Genomic DNA, 17,344 nt, shown 5'->3' on the forward strand with positions numbered 1-17,344 from the left:
ATTGGATCCGATGGAAAATTCATTGTTGAGGAATGTAATCGTATATAAGATAACTTGCCTATTGTTTTGCTATCAAGGATTCTGTAGATCAAGGATAAAAAAGCAGTCGTTAAATTTTCTTTAGGGCAACTCTGGATTTGATATTGAGCTGTGAAATGGTTAGGAATTGGTGGTGGAATATAACACCCCATCTGCAATTGTGTGGAGTGACAGAGAGAGTTTTCCAACTCAGTGCGGTTCTCCTGATTTTTCACAACCTAGCCTCCGTGTTAGGAGCAATAGTGGGGGGCAAGGTAATGAGTAGAGAGACAATTTTGCGTCTTTCTTAACACAGAATTGACATGCAAGAACTATTCTTGGTCATGAAAGTATAAACGGGTCCTCTCGTTTAGAAAGAAATCTTCTCGCTTGACATTGAGTTGCTGATGCTGATCATTAAACTGATTGGTAGTTGCATTACAGGCCGCAATACTAGTCTCTTTCGTGGTTGCCTTGCCGCATTTTTTGTCTCGGTCTCCTACTGATCTTTTATGAATTGCGTCTTTTCGGATAGCTCTAGCGAGCATTCAGAACCAACATCTCCAACTACATCTCCAACTAGGCATGGATAGTCGTCCACGTAGGCTAATATGACTGCTTGGACAGTGCGCTTACGTGGATGATTCGCCCCCAGTCTACATCCCAGGTACATGGAGATGCTTTGGGCGAATTCATTTGGATATACGACTCTGAGTCAGACACCAGAAATCGTTGTCCGAGCACACACCGTTACATCATGTTAGAGCCATAGGAAAAAGGAAGACCACAGAAAAAGAGATCACAAGATGAGTAGAGCATCCTTTTCATTAACCGTCGTCGAGCATTTGGAGAGGTTCGACAACATTCGTTGTCGTTCCCACCTTGTCTTCACAAACTCCGCGCTTTACACAAATCGAAAAAAGAGAATGGAGAGTGATCCTCCTAAACTTCACAATGGCGGCCAATTCCACCAATAAACCGAAAAAGATATGAAATGAAAGCTAAGATTGGGGGGGATAGCATAGGTTCTGGTCTGGACTAAAGATAGAATCATGACTTAGAACCCTTTAAAAACATGTGTTTCATCAGATGATCCGGTCCCTCCTCCATGGCCGGACTCTAATGGGTAGGCCTCCTTTGGGTACTGGGAAAGGCCCATACTGTATACCATCATCCTCTCCCACAGTTTCCCACCTGCAGCCGAACAAGACCAGCACGATGAGTTCCTACGTCGGACAAAATATATGGTGAAGAGAAGGTGGTAGATGAAATCTACGTGGCTTAAAGATTTTATTTTTATCGCCCACTTCTCTTTTGTCGGGATCTCAAGTGTGGTGGAGTTTAGAACAACAATGCGCTTACAAAACCCCCGTACCCCAGCCTGTCCATCTTTATCCCTCATACTAAAAACCAACATGCGATTGGTCCGGTGAAGATCAGAAAATCTAAGATTTTTCGATGCGATAAAATCTGAAAATTTTTCGGGGACTCGGAAGCGATTGCGACGGCTATGGAGATGAAGGAGATGAATCCACGTCGGAATCTGCAAATGATGATGATGATGGTGATAAAAGGAACAAAAAGAAGAAAAACGAAAGAGATTGGGGGGACATCGAAAGGGGGACTAGGTTCAACCTCCGGTTCGACCAGAGGCCGAATGGTCCCGCTCAATTAAAGTCGCATGTCGTACGACAGGGTTCGCAGATTTTGCACCCGATATGAGCCGCTTTGTCACTTGTGCACTTGTGACCATTTGAGAAAATCGAACGTTGGCTGTAATATGACAATGGACCTCGATGGCTATGGTGGGTATTTGACCAAGCATGTGATTGAAAAATTGAGGACGGCAATCGTTTGGTCTTTAACAAAGAAAACAAAAGTGATTTTTTAAGTTTTGAGGTTTGCTTGGCAACGGAAAAAACTAGAATTAGAGAAAATAAAAGACAAAAAAAAAAAGATAAGAGAAAGAAAGAAAGAAAGAAAGAGGGGCATAACGTGACAGAAACATCATCGCTAGGTTTTCAAGGTCTCGAAGTTAAGGCGGACTTTGGATCCCATGCAAAGAGACGAGGATTGCGTTTGACTATTGCGTCGTGCATGAAGGACACGTGTATGGTTCCCCCATGCGACCGTTTCTCCACCATCATTTGCCTAAACTCGTAACGTTAACCCAAACTAAATATGTTTGAAAAAATCGAGGGACCGTAAATCGTAAAACACAGAATGAATCACCTCGTCGTTCATATCTCCACACAGCATCCATGACCTTTAACTTATCCCTTGTTATTTAACTTTTTTAACTCGTTAACGTATGAGATTTGAACTTGTATCGTACTTGACGCCGCGATACGTATGTATGTCGTCCGTATTTTGGTCGATCGTGTAAAATGCTTCCAAGTTAAGATAAGGGATAAGATAAGAACCTGTGGGAGATGGTAAGGTGGTGAAGGAGGACGAGCATTTCCAGCTTTGCCAGCTCGCTGCCAGGACAAGAGTGCACTCCGTTGCCGAACGGCATGTACGTGTTCGGCCTTGGGGGCACCTGCGCCAAATCACACATTAAGAGACGTAATATGTATTCAAATCAATCCGTGACCCCCAAATGTTGTATATCATTCGCATGCTTGATATCCAAAGAGTGCAGTGTTCAGTACTTGTCCAAGAGCATTAAGTTGGTGCGCTACCATGATCAACTGGTGTCGAGGAATAAGAAATTTAGTCTAGTGCATGACGAGACTCGAGCGATCGATCCCTTATGACCCAAAATTAGTACTAGTGTCTTAATGTAGACAATAGGGGGGACATGACACAGACATCCTTCCAATTGGAAGTATCTTCACTGCAAGGTTTGCTACCTTACAAAAGCGACTCACGTGGTGGGACTGGGATACTTCATAGGTTTCACGAGCAACATCCCTTGAAATAGCATATATATGCATATGATCCACACATATGTAAAAACAGATATTGATGAAAGGGACAACTCCGAGGCTAATGAGCCTTGCCGGAAGAAGAGACACTGAAGGATGATTCATATGCTCTGACCCAACTGAAGAATCTTGATGACATTCGTGATAGACAGTATCTTGTTCGGCCGTATCTTCTCATACCGCTACGACTCCATCGAGTAGATACATCCGTACCGAATTCACACAGGAAAAATTTATTAGGGGAGGCGGTTCTTGACACGACATGAATCTATAAATTACTTGCTAGACAATGTAGTATAGCAGGAAAAGAAAGGGATAGAATAAATTTGTTTTCGTGTTAAATGCAGTGAGAGATTAATCACCTCAAATCTCGAAGGGTCAAACTTGTCGGGCTGAGGGAAGAAATCTTCGCAATGGTGGATGCTTCGGAATAGAGGGAGGACCTTCCAACCTTTTGGGATCACATATCCTTCGAGCTCCACATCCTCCACTGCTTCTCTAAATGTGAACGACAGTATACTTGCCGTCCTTAATGTCTCTTGAATCACCTGATCATACCATGTTAATCTTACAGCATCGTTGAAACTATAGGCACGACACTCAAGTGTAGTATTGACTACTTTCCGTGATAAATATTTGACTGAGCTGGTGTCTCTTAAGTAAATATCCTCAAGTTCGGACAGATATATACCCGGCTTGTCAATGGCATCCGTCTAGTGTCGTCCCAGGTAAGACTGCGGCTTGACTCGACCAATTTGCGTCGAATACCCTCTTGCTCCCTCTGAAAACATATGTTGGTACATTTGTTCATATACTTGAGTACAATATATATGTTTCAAAAGAACGCAACAATAAGCATCCCATTCTGTGTGTTATCTTAGGAACTGATACATCACTATACAGGGCGGATCCTTCTTATTGAAATAATTTGATAGGAACCATAATAGTGGAAAGAGAAACAGATGCCAAAAAAAAAATAGTGCGGAAGCTCAGAAATATATTTCTTTTTTTAAGAATAATATGCTGAATTCTCATGGTCCAAAGGATGAAAATCATGCCAAAAAAATCTCAAAACGACATGAAAAATCAACCGAACATATGGTGTACATAAGCAGAACGATTACGTGACCTAACATCACCTTGGGTGTCTAACAAAAATTGTGAGGTGTGAGATTTCAAGAGCTACTTTTGTTTTCTTTCCACCTCCTAACACGAGAATGACTGGACGAACAACAGTAGTAGGTGGAGGAAAATGGAGTGGGAACTCACGGTCACAGCTTCGAGCACATGGCTGTTATCGTGCAAGTACTTGAGCACCCACGTCAACACACTCGCGGTGGTGTCGTGAGCCGCGAATATGACGCCGATCACGTTGTCGGCAATCTGCGAATCGGTGAGCTGGTCCATTTTGGGGTCCTTAGCCCTCAGCAAGACCTCCAACAAGCCTCCACTATCACCCTTGTCGCTCTCTCTTCTTCTCTTCTCTATCAGCCCCCTCAATGTCTCGTTCAAGAGACTTCTTGCCTGCAAGCAAGCCCAGAATCTGTAAGTGTCAAAAAACTCTTGTAACCATCAGCATACTCTCGCCAGCTGATTGATATCTCCCGTTGTCACCACGTATCATTCAGTCCACTGGACAGTGAAACTTAAAAGACCAAGTATATCAACACGTATTAGCGACGGTTCCACACGCGTCTCGCAGATTCAGGAAAATTGTTACGTGAAAGAAAGCGCTCCGTTCTATTTTCTTTCTCCTAGAAGAATAATGCGGGTCAATTTTTTTTCTTTTTGGTGTTGTTATTTTGATTCACCTTCATGGCTTTACGAAAGGGAGTGCCGGGAAGATCCAAAGGCATGGAATTGTAACCGTCCGTGAGGCGTTGATACAGGTGTTTGATGCTCTTCAATTCGAGCTCCACTTCGCCTCCGAAGACCGAAATCATTGCCACATCGAAAGCAAACTGGCACAACCCGAGATGGAAAATAAATAAATGAAAACGGATTCAGACAAAAAACTAGTGAAAAGCTTTGAAGAGATTCTTCTTCGTCATCGTCGTCTACAATACCTCCAAGAGACGCAGAGAACTAAAAAAAAACAAACAAAAACAAGAAGACGACACACGTAAGTTGCGTGACGTACCATCTTCATTTCGTGCAACGTGTTGATGACGGAGCGATCTCTCCAAGCGTGCAAGAGCGCGAGGACGATGCGCTCGATCTCGGAGACAGACCCTTTAATGGAAGAAGGAAGGAACGAGGCCTGAATGAGCTTCTTGAGCCGGGAGTGATAAGCCCCTTGGTGAAAGAAGATAGCGTCCGGTCCGATCATCCGCTCTTTGCTCGCGGGATACGTCGGCTTGAACAGGTGCGCCTGGCTCACCAGCACCACCCTCGCCGCCTCCGGGCTGGTCACCATCACGCACGGGCACCCCAGTATGTGCGTCTTGAACACGTCCCCGTACCTGACACACGAACACACACATGCACAAACCTGACAACATAAGAGTTTCCTCCCAGGAAAGGAAACAAGAAGAAGAAGAAGCATACGCGTTGCACGGGCGGGTACCGTTTCTGGCGGATGGAGAAGAAGGCGTTGGGGTTCTGGGTGTAGAGCTTGAGGGTCTCTCCAATGTAAGGCCAGCCCATGGAGCCCGGCGGGAGGAGGCGGCGCTTGCCGTCGCCCTTCTGGTGGAGACGCCATTGGAGGAGCACGAGGAGGAGGAGATAGGAGAGCACGAAAGGAACGAGGAGGAGAGAAGGCGACGACGTTGCAGAGAATGATGAGGTCACGGACGACCAAGAAGAAGAAGAAGAAGAAGAAGAATAGAAGAAGGAAGGGGGTGAGAGAAGCTGCATGGTCACTGAGTGAGGGAGACTGCGCGCAATAGATAGCGAGTTGTCACTCGAACGGATTTGATCGGAGAGACAGAGAGCGCTAGCGAGAGAGAGAGAAAGAGGAGGAAGGGAGAGAGAGTATGTGGAGAGAGGTGGGGGTTGGATTTATATAGAGTTGGAGGAGTTTCTGGGACAGGCGTCACCAGCGCAATGACAACACATCTTTCTTTTGCCCTTTGGAAGGTCTCTCTCTCTCATTATTCCCTATAATTTTCCAAGCTCGCTTTATTAGATCATTCCAATGGCGTTCTGAGAAAAAAAAATACGAAACGAGATTTTTTTTGTTGGGCCATATGTAAGCTACGATTGATTGCATAGAAGGCTAAGTTTTTAATATTATCTTTTTTATGGAATTGATTTCGTCCATCGCATCATCTTTTTCGGGTTGTGTGTATCATATCCCGCGCCTGCGACTATTAAGTGTTGATTTTCTTGGGACGCATTTTTTCGTAAGACTCCGATTAGTAAGCGATGTGGAGGCAAAAATTTGTCACAAACTCGAGGGTTTAGAAGGGCTGAAGTAGAATCCGACTAGACGAATCAAGGTGTGATTGAACTCAAACGGCAAGATCCTTGATTGACATATAATGAAATAACAACATTAAACATTTTCGTATAGTTCGAAGACTAGTTTGAACATGTACCAAAAGATTATAGATCATATTGAACAAATTAAAAGTTCATGGATCACATTGCATATTGGGTTAAGGTTTAGAGACCACATCACATATTAAGCCAAAGTTTATAAATTATTTGTGTCATTTTCCCATCTGATACCGGGACAAGAAGCCATTTGGCTCACATGGAACTAAAATCAATAGACTATAGGAATGTTGTGAACAATACTAGCGTTGTAGGGACATACAGAATTTGCCCACAAAACAAGAGCATCGATATTTAAATTAAATTATCATACGAAGAAATAAATTCTCCAGTGTGATATTAACATATCAATAAAATATGCTTCTCAGGTGATTTGGCAAGCTCGAATGAGGTGCTTAAACAAGTGGGAACCATGTGAATGATCGATTCATCTAAAAGTCGATGCGAAATCTTACTAGTTCAGCCCGAGCAATCGCGATTTTGTTGCCTAATTCGTGAAACTAGAGGGAGAAAACGAATCTGAAATTTCACCAACCACAAATAAAAGAAAAGGACATTGCATGGTTGTGATTTTCCACAACCTCCCCACCTTTACCTTCACCTTCGCCTTCGCCTTCGCCGGTCAGCACAGCCCACCCTGACCAACGAACATGGACTCTTCTGGCTTCAACTCCCGCGTGCCGACTCGACTCGACTCGATTCGATTTCAGCCTCACATTCGTAATGACCGGGTTAGGTGTCGCCTTACCTAGTTTCGCGCCTTACACATATTCTGGTTCATCCTTGGACCTACATACTTTTACCATTTATGGGGCCTTTTTGGGCAAAAAAATTGGTGCGTCGATCGAGGGTACCTCATGATAAGTACTGATGAAGAAAATAGTGACGATTGAGCTTGCGCTTCTCTTACGTAACTGATCTTGTCGGGCCCTTCACTGTTTTTGAGCTCCCGTTGGGAAAACACCATGGAGCTTTGTGAACTGCGTAAAGTAGGATATTCCACATTCGAGGGTTCAAGAATTTTATAAAACGTTTTTGGTGGAAAAAAAATGTGAATGAAAGATTCTACGAAATTGAATTGAGTCCACGAAACTAAGAAATAGTGATTGGTTATACCATGGGGGTGCGCTTCATGGCATTTCTTGTTCTATAGTGATATGAACTTGATCCATAGACAATTGAAGCAATTTCTATTAGATTTTCCCGGAGCACCTTCTTTTGTGTCCGCTCGACTAATTTCTAAATGTCGAGTGCTGTAAATAAACTTTTTTATTTCCCTTCAAAGGAAAGTGTTATGATATAATTGATTGAATGGGCCGTCGAGTAGGGGTACGATTCCTGAAGAACTCTTGAGAATTCAGGGTCCTTTCTTCATCGACGATCTACCTGGACATTAAAAGAAAAAAGGGCAAACCATGCACTTTCTAAGTTAGATCCATGTGTTGTAATTGTTTACATATAAGATGTAAGCTGCATTATTTCTACTGATAGCTATGGTTGCGTACTCGATTTTAACATGGCATTAGAGCTATATAAATATGGAGTTCAATGCCCAATGCAGTTGACCATTATGGTTTCCATCTTTAAATGTTATGTAGCTCTTAATACTAATTTCCCCCTAGACAAAAATTTTGCATGCATATAATGAAAATTCGTCGGTCCAAAAGTTCGACATCTCATATTATGAAGTTCCCCCCATCTTCCTTATCATGGCAAGTCTTTGGATGGATAACGTTTTTTTAGCACAGGCCATTACGGCGTCATCCATGCAATTCTTTACTAAATGTTGCTCATTAATGTATTAAAAAAAAGATTTGATTGAAAAAGAAAATTATGAAAACAAATAGTCACAGTTAGTAAATGAAGAAAATTTAATTTGTTGTTGATCGTGACTTGTTATTGTGAATCCATCTCGCATTTGATGTTGGATAAGGTAAATCCGACACGATAATTTACTTGAGTCGGAATGATATGAACCTCAGTATATGTCGGAAATGCCAGATATTAAATGGATGACCCGATTTTAATTAAAATGGCAAGACTTTTCATCAAAACACTTATGGGAGGGAGATAATTCTCATTAATAACCAAAATAACACGAATTTATGTACGGCGAGACGCTCCTCCACGTTCACCGCGGCACCCACAGCTCAAGTGGTGCAGTGCGGTGTCGCCACTTAGCTCGGCGGGGGAGCCGTCCCCTCCCTCTGCAACCCAAATTCGAGTTCTCCTCCTCTCTGTCCGCACGTGCCGCGCGTGCGCCCAGGGAGGCGTCCGTACCACACACCTGTAGCCCCCCGCACGTGCTCACGTGTAAGCCCCGACCCGGGAACGCGGCGGGCGCGGGCCGCAATCAGATCCCCCCAACCCCCGGCGATGCGTCGTATCTCCGGGGCCAGTGGGCATTCGGGGACACGGCGACGGCCCCGATCGCGCCGCGTGGCCGCGCGCTCCTCGGGATGGCCGATACGCTTTGATTGCGGTCGGGCGGCCGGGGGGGGGGGGGGGTGCGTACGTGTGAGGCGCCCAGTGGCCGGGCGGATCAAGGGGAATGGGGCGCGCCGGATTCGCTCCAGTTGTCAACGGGCCGTACGTGGCGATCGCGGGGGACGGTGCCCTTTTTGAAAATTCCTTCGCCATCACCGTCGGGCTTCGCCAGCAATATCTATCTTTGGAGTCTTTCTCCCTTCCTTTTCTTCTCTCCTTTAGCCGTCGGCTCCACAGTTCCTCGCGGAAGTTGGAAACCCTTTCTTTGCCTGGTTTAAACTCGCGTAATCAATAATAGGACTTCACGCCCGACACATCGATGGATCTCGTCAATGATACCGAGGTCTCAACCGCGACGTGCCCCCCCGTTCATCGCGTCTTGATGAGGCCTTTGGGGGGGTAACATGAACTCTCCTCCACAACCACAGCCACAACCACAACCACAACCACACACGGTCAAGCGCAGAAAGTCGCGCTCGCATCTGTTCTTTGAAAAGACGAACGACACGTGTGGATACGGGGGGGGAACGAACTTGGTGTTATTTCACGGATTTTTTTCGATTTTTCTGACTTTGTTTTTGGCCTGGCCGAACTGAAGGGAGACGCAAAGGAACCGAGGAAGATATGTTTTTGGCAGGCGAAGATATGATTGTCAGCTTAGCCACACGGAAATCATTTTTGTATTCTTTTGGCTTCCTATCAAGAAGATATTTGCGATTTATAAATTGTATATTCAGAAGAGTTCGAGTTGGGATTTGGATCTCCGCCACCCGAGGGCGGCGTAGTGATTCTTTCGACTTTGGCGAGAGCCTTCACGTATCCTTGGAGAGGTTTTTGTCAGATCTCTCCTCGTTTCGATTCGATCCGATCCGATCCGATCGTATATCTTTTGCATGACTTCAAGCGAAACAGAGAAAGTATTAGGGTTCCAGACCTCATGTTGAGTCCAACATCATATTTTATTTTTTCAAGAAGTCCAACGTCATATTGGGCAGCCCACTCTCATGCGTTTGAAAGTTCGAAGTTGCTAAAGTCTCGCCTTCTTCCGCCAGCTTACTCGTGTATATTTTGTAATTGAGTAATATCAGCAACGATGATCCAAACGAAACCCTAAGTATTGTTTCGAGAGATCTCATCTAAACCTTCTCTTTGATTCTAACTATTAACTCCTATCGCGGTTCTTCTTTTCTTTCCTTGATTTCGAGAAATCTATCCGAAGGGCGAGGCTTTTAGTTTTTTCGTGTTGTCAACGAGTCAAACGATGAAAATAGATGGCGAATACCTGATCAAATTGATTGGGTCGGGGAGGAACAAGTTTCAAATCTACCGATCTAATAGGATGCCTAAACTGCATACATTGCCTCACTTCCATTTGACACTTATCGTAACGACAAATGGCTCGTCTTGCTGTGATCTTCTCTTGAATTCTTAAAACTTTTGCCCCTCCATCTCTTAAAGGGTAGAGACCCGGTTGCTGTTTTTGGCTTGTGGGCGGAGGTAATCTAATAATTACAGTTCATTTTCTCAAATTGAATTGTAATTAAACTCGGCCTAATCTTTTACTAAAAGGATTGAGCCAAATACAAAGATCCTATTTTTTGTTTATTTCATAAATAGATACAAGATAAAAAAGACATAACTAAATAAAAACAATTCAAATGCTTCTATCTTTTATTGTGTTGGTTACTATGGCATCTACTTTGCAGTCTTCGAGGTCTAGTCTATCCGATGGGTGGTTTACCACCAAGGAAAATAATTCTTGGTAAATACAAGATACACTTGGACTAAAGAAACCCATACTCAATAAAGAAAACAATAATAACGTACTATCTATTTCCGAGCACGAGTTTTTGTCTATAAAAAAAATCAACTCTATTTAAAGTGGTTTTTTTCTTGAACGTATCAATATGCTAGACTTGTGCTTCGAGTTGTCCGCATCTTCACAAACATGTATATTTCGCCGAAGGAATCAGAGATGTTTCCAGTAATAAATATATCGAAGAGTTGGTGCTGGGCTAGCCAAAAAAATCATATAGAATCATTACATTATATGGGAAGCATCTCTTCATTGTACAGTGCCAAGACTAGCAGGCCACATTGTTTTAACACATCTCTTAGCCACACCCAAAAAATGGTTCAACACAATGGGCCACGATTCATTCCTACCAACAAAATCACGAACTAGACAAGCCCATAATTTGGCAGATGGGCCAGATATGGGCCAATTGGCAAAGACCCTTATATTCGAAGAGTAATGTCAATCCCAAGCTTCGTTTCAAGACAACTTCGTGACTTTGTGTCGCGCTTCGAATCTTGTTCCAAATAATGTGGTTTTACTTGGCATTATTTGTGGTGCGGGTCCATCATCTTTTCGTTAGCACTAGAACCTTGCTTTAAGAACAAAGGCGGGAGCAACTAGAAAACGATTTCGCATAGTAAAAATTTGCCACTTTATGCCCCGATAAATTTGATCTTTTCATGTAAAGACATATATATGCAAATATCTCAATTCGATAGAATTTCATTTTATACATGACACGTTAAGTTTGATTTCTCAAGAAGCTATATGGCTTTATCAAAACTTAAGATAAAAAAATTCACATTAATTTGTAGCATTTAAAATTTCACGTTTTTTCAAGGATATGTTCACTAGAAGTCCTGAAACTTGCTACGAAATGCAATCAAGTCCTAAAGTGTAGCCATTCCCGATAACGGTGGAGCAGCGATGGAGAGGACTATAAGCTGGTAAGTAGGGGTGATTGGTTCCCGGTCTGGTTCGGTTCCAACTGGACTAGAAGAATCGGTTTATAGTTTTTGGAACAGAAGACCGGACCAGTCAGTCCAATGGAACGGTGAGTTTATAATAATTGACGGTCATGGGAACATGCCAAAATAGAGTAAAAACAAAGAACAAAAGGAATGTGGGCAGATTTAGTCTCGTGACAAAGAAATCTAACCGAAATCAAACTTGGCCATCGAAAGAATCTCTCTATCATATGACCCATATTTGCATATACTCAGAATAGTGCAAAATCGAAGACACGTATGTTCAGGACTTTTGTCGAACACATGGTGTGCAATGGTTTAAGGAGGGAATATTAACCATTTCGGGACTCAAACTCACATCCGGAGTTGAAAAAAATCATTAAGGAATGTTCGCAGTCAACAACATCAGATCATTTAAATCCAACATGTGCATGAATGGGTGGGTGAGGAGCTGAACCAGTAGTGTGGAGGCTTATCAATGGTAGGTGCGGGAGTAGTGTTCAATGGCCGATTCTGCAAATGACTTTTGAGAGAAAACACTCCCGAGAAAATCGCTTATGGAGTCTCCCCCTGCTTTCTCTCTATTGTCCCTCACCAATAGAGAAAGAGGAGAGCATGCGCGAAATTTACAATAAATAAATAAATAAGATATAATTTGTCCAGTCTGGGCGATCTGGTTCCTTCTTGGAATCGGGGACTGGACCGAAAATCACCGGTTCTAATTTTATGGAATCGAGAACCGGACCGACGCCTTCGAGAACAGCCGGCTGATTCGGGCGGTTCTCAGTTCGATCGATCCGTTTTGTATACACCTAGCGGTAAGGGTCTTGTGGCCCTCTCCGCCTGGTCTAACTGTCCTTTTTTTTTCTTCTTTTTTAGATTATTTTTTAAATTTAATTTAAAAAAATTTTGTACTAAAAAAAATTGTATGGATCAAAACGGTCTTATGTTTTATGTTTTAACTACGCCATCGCCACATAGGAGAGAGAAAATATTTTTAAAAAAAATCACGTCAGCATTTTCTGTTAATCAAGTTGGATGAAGTTAACAGAATGACTCAATCGCACCAATTCAACGAGTTTTATAACTTAATTGCATTCTTTGCAAGTGTTAGGGCTCAATCGTACTTTCGTGATAAATTTTAAAATTTCCGGTGCGCATATCTTTTTTCGAGGATTAGTAAGTTACGCAATATTTCGCCTCACACTTCAAAAGTGGGAGGACTAATACGGCTCACCATAAAATCATACCTCCGTTTATATTTTCGAAAAACTAGAGGCCGAGATTCAAACCCGCAAGGGAGGGCAGGGCTTTTTCCCGCCCTTCCCGCCACCGGCCTCCCCTACGAATTTTTTGGCGCGGGGCGCCTCCGAGCCGCCACGTGTCCCGCCCACGTCGCTCCGGGGACGAACACGTTAGCCCCACACCCTGCTGAGCTGTCGCCTTATCCACCACACGCACGACCGAACCCCTCACCAACTTCCAGAACACGCCACGCACCCCTCTCTCCTCTTTCTTAAACCTTCCGCACTACTCCTTTTCCTCAGTTTCTTAAACTCCCCGAGCTCACCTCAGTTTCTCAGAAAACGCAACGCATTTTCATCGCCAATCCTTTCGCTACTTCGCCGACATTCTGTTTTTGTAGCTTCCTTTTCGTGTTTCTTTTTTGGTTGTATACTGTCTCGCTCTGGTTTGATTGATCGAGGAGGAGATGGGGAGCGAGGACGAGATGCCCTGCGAGGCGGCGGTGATGACAATGGAGGAGGACGGCTGCGCGACGCCGACGCGCGGCGAGTTCAGGATACGGGCGGCGTCGGCGCCGCCCCCGCCGCCGAGGAAGAAGCCGATGTGCGGCGGCGGCAAGAAGAGGGGTCCTCCCAAGAACGGATATTTCCAGGCTCCGGACGATCTGGAGCTTCTCTTCGCTGCCGGTAAACGGCAAGCTTGCTCTTGAAGTATATACGACATGAACGAATGCTGGTCGCTCGATGTGTTTTGGTCGCCCGTTGGCCATATTTTTTCTTCTTGGCGAGAGAGCGAAGAAGAAGAGTTTTTGGTTTGTTTTTATAATGTGTACTACGCAGCGGTGCCAATGCTTATAATGTAATTATTCTGGGAGCGGCTTTATTTTGTAAATTCTGCTTATTGATAATTACGTTCGTGTTCGACTGGTGCACACGCCATGTTTGCATTTTTGATGAAAAGAAGAAGGATCAACTCCCACAATGCGGAGAATATCACTTCTCCATGCAATGCGGCGTGAATTAATAATATAAGTAGCAGAAACTAATGAGTTTAGGAAAGAGAGATTACAAATGGGATTTATAGAGTTTCGGTTTGGCTGTGTCTATGGATTTATGGCGTTTCGAGGTTTGGTTAGTGTACAAATTTCCGATTGAGTGTGCCTAATCTTCTCTTTCAATTGTAATTCAAGTAGGCTAAATTTCACTAATCATGTCTAAAGTACAGAGATTGCCTTGTCACAAGTGTAGAATTTGCTGCCATGCGAATGACTCCACCTACTGCTACCTTCGTTGTACGCTTAAAGTGACTATTGAACCCTTCAAATAGTTCTTTTTTCGAATTACAAATCAAGGGAGTCCTCTACGTACTGTTTCTCCTCTTTAAGTACAATCATTTGTCTTGCGTGTTTGCCAATAGGTTTGTCACTCGCGTGCTAAGTCTTGGAATAGTTCTCAAATGGATATTTATAAAAGATACAGACTCAAAGAACCAATCAGAATTGTAAATGTTTCTTATTTTGGCCCTTTTCGATTTTGTTACTTTTGCCCCAGTTTTCTCCGTTATATAAAACTCCAAATTGCATTGGATTGTATAGCCGTCATATCCATCTAATTCTCTATAAAAGATTTCGGCAAATTTCTCGGGAAACATGCGCAGACTCTTCCCTCAATCTAGACTATCAATCAAATTTTCAATTGGTGGCAGGTTATCTTTTATTAATGGCAAGTTTTGATCACACATCACATAAATCTCTTTAGCAAATTAGTCCATGGACAATATTATAGCATCATACTTCAATGCAATGAGTTGAGTTTTCAATTTTGAAACTCCACGGTCCTCAAATCAATATATGGAAAGCATTCAACTTTTACACCTTTCTGTAGATTTCCAGACTCGGTAAAATTTGGCTCAAATGCTTATAAAATAAGAATTTTGCCCCTATAAGGTTTAATTTAAAGCTTTGCACACCTAACTAACTTCATTAAAATAGTTGTACTAAGTTTCTATATCATCAAAAATTTTGGGAGATTACCAAAAAAGTTCTAAACCTATTATGCTCGTGCCACTTCAGTTTCGAATCTTTTGATTTTGCCAATTTAATCCTAAACCTTTTGACGATTTATCAATTTAGTCCTTACGACCCAAATTGCTGAAATGAATGTCGACCGTTTTATATGACACGGCTAATGCTAACGTGGACAAATTTTATAAATTTTTGAAATTTTAAAAAAATTATTTTCTTTCTTTTTTCTTTTCCTTTTTCTTCTTCTAAGCCCAACAAGGGTCGTTGGCCAACCACAGGTGAGGGCCACTAAGCCCTAGTTGACGACCCTCGTCGGGCTAAGAAGAATAAAAAGAAAAAGAAAGAAAGAATAAAAAAACATAAAAAAATTCATAAAATTTTTAAAAAAATTATAAAATTTGTCATTTTTAGCACCAGCCGTCCTATATAGCACTGTCTGCGTCCACATCAGTGATTCCCGGCCAAAATTGGCCGAAACAACTAAATTGGCAAATCGGGGCTAAATTAAAAGATTTAAGGCTGAATGAGCACAAGCGTAATGAATTTAGGACTTTTTTTGATAATTTGCCTTCAAGATATTTTAGAGTTATTTCCCAACAATCATGAAAAACTCTGGGGTTATCTTGTTACGATTAGCTATATGGTATAAGACAGGGCCACGGTCATTGATTCATGTTATTCTCCCTCATCAGCAAGACTCGGGTTATTGACAGGCAGGTGTGTTGTACAGGCGAAATCGACTAACATCAACATGTGGATACAAGGAAGTCGTGCAGTTCTCATAATGGTCGAATCTCATTCGTATAAGGATTGTGATGCAAGCCATCAGCTAAGTCATCCGACTGTCTCCCATCCGAAACCCTAATTTTTATAATCCTTTTTCGATCTAAACGAAGAAAGCTACCGAAAGCGATGAACTAGCATTTCCAAATTCCAATGTCTGCGCGTCTTTTTTCAACAGGTAGTGGACAATTAAAATAGCTTATTAAACCATGATTAGTGCGAGTTTAGCTAATCCCACTCACACGTATAGAGACTTTTGATTGTGCGGCCTTTTCTGGTGTAGAAAAAGCAGAGGAAAAACAAGGGTTTCCTTCCTACCAAGGCCAAGCACTCCACGTGAGACTAGATTAGCATACTTAGTTACTTACTGTGCAGAAGAGATGGAGTTACGGGCTACGTTGGAGGAAGTGTGCTTTGACAGTGCAAATAAGAGGCCGTTTACAAGTCAAGAACATAATCGATGCGTAAATTTATCTAAATCTAAACGTGGATATTGTTCATATTTGTGATAATTAGAGGCGGGTCCCAGAAATTATTGAGACATCCACGAATGAATCTCCACTAAAAATAAGCACTTAGGTTACATGAGTCATACTAAAAATGTCGACTCTCTTGTTGAATTTATTTACTTCCAAAGATGCCAAATATATAGTCATCATTCGAAACTCTACTAATGTAATCATTCACACGGGTGGGCTATTTGGGACTGTAATCATTACATTCGCATTCAGTACAAAAATATAATTAGTTAATGCTTCAGAAATTAATATCAAGATTCTATATTATTGTTATCACAGAGGTAGACCTGAAAATTAATAGTGAATGAAAATTAATCGTGACTGATTTTTTTATAGATATTTATAATATATATTGCCACAACACAGCTTTGTTAGGTCTGGTGCAAGTCCTTGGCTGCTTATTAAATTTGACTCTCTTTCCAAAATTTGAAAAGGAGACATAATTGAAAATTGGAAAAGTCGAGACAAATTAAATACGATCTTAATTGTCAAAATTTCAAAATTTTAATAGATTATGGATTTTTCATTTATAATAAGTCATTATGTGAATGATGTAAAAATTTGCGAAAGTAAAGTTAGAATTGAACATCACCCGTATACAGCCCTTCATAGATAGTTGTTCTTTTGAATTTGACGTTTCTTGGAAGGAAATATTGTTTAAATCTTTTATTCCGATAATCACAAAACAATTTACAAGGACGAGATAGATCCGAAAAGAGAAGATACGTGACCCACTGCCAAACGAAACTATTTCTTAACTTGAGTTATGTAAAACTTATACCCTTTTTTATACTCATAAATAGGGGATTAAAATTGCATCTTATATTTATATTACTTAGACACTTGACACATCACCACGATTGTTTTTTATGTTTGAAATCTATTAATTTTCTTCCTCTATTCTCTCTTCCTCTTCTCCTCCTTTCCCAGCCCCCCTGCTCACCTACAACTCTGCCCATCCCTTGATGTATCCGCCGTTGAGCATAGGAAGCTCCATCGCCACCGATCGTCGCATATGCGACTCCGGCCGCCACTTTCACTGTCGCAGCCTCCCCGCCCCACCTCTATCTCTCTGC

The 17,344-nt window shown here is 42.2% G+C and overlaps 1 protein-coding gene across 2 annotated transcripts; it reads right to left on the reverse strand.

The window, feature by feature from the left end:
* Positions 1–813: 813 nt before the first annotated feature.
* LOC115683843 (abscisic acid 8'-hydroxylase 2) lies at positions 814–5,948 on the reverse strand. 2 transcript variants are annotated; one of them, XR_008816110.1, is made up of 9 exons: positions 5,515–5,948; positions 5,089–5,410; positions 4,760–4,909; positions 4,218–4,472; positions 3,640–3,729; positions 3,311–3,496; positions 2,874–3,130; positions 2,442–2,560; positions 1,146–1,212 (listed from the first exon to the last, which is right to left on the reverse strand). XR_008816110.1 is itself a non-coding variant. In XM_030608479.2 (8 exons), exons 1-8 carry the CDS (start codon positions 5,802–5,804, stop codon positions 1,104–1,106), a joined length of 1,521 nt encoding a protein of 506 aa, XP_030464339.1. In that variant the 5' UTR covers positions 5,805–5,941; the 3' UTR covers positions 814–1,103. The 2 variants fall into 2 exon arrangements, 1 of the variants encoding a protein (XP_030464339.1); XM_030608479.2 differs by lacking the exon at positions 2,874–3,130 and having other exon boundaries at positions 814–1,212; positions 5,515–5,941.
* Between the last annotated feature and the right edge of the window lie 11,396 nt (positions 5,949–17,344).

The sequence above is a fragment of the Syzygium oleosum genome, unplaced genomic scaffold (assembly GCF_021117445.2).
Source record: "Syzygium oleosum isolate NSW1041296 unplaced genomic scaffold, Sole_v2.1 Sole_v2.03, whole genome shotgun sequence".
Taxonomy (NCBI): domain Eukaryota; kingdom Viridiplantae; phylum Streptophyta; class Magnoliopsida; order Myrtales; family Myrtaceae; genus Syzygium; species Syzygium oleosum.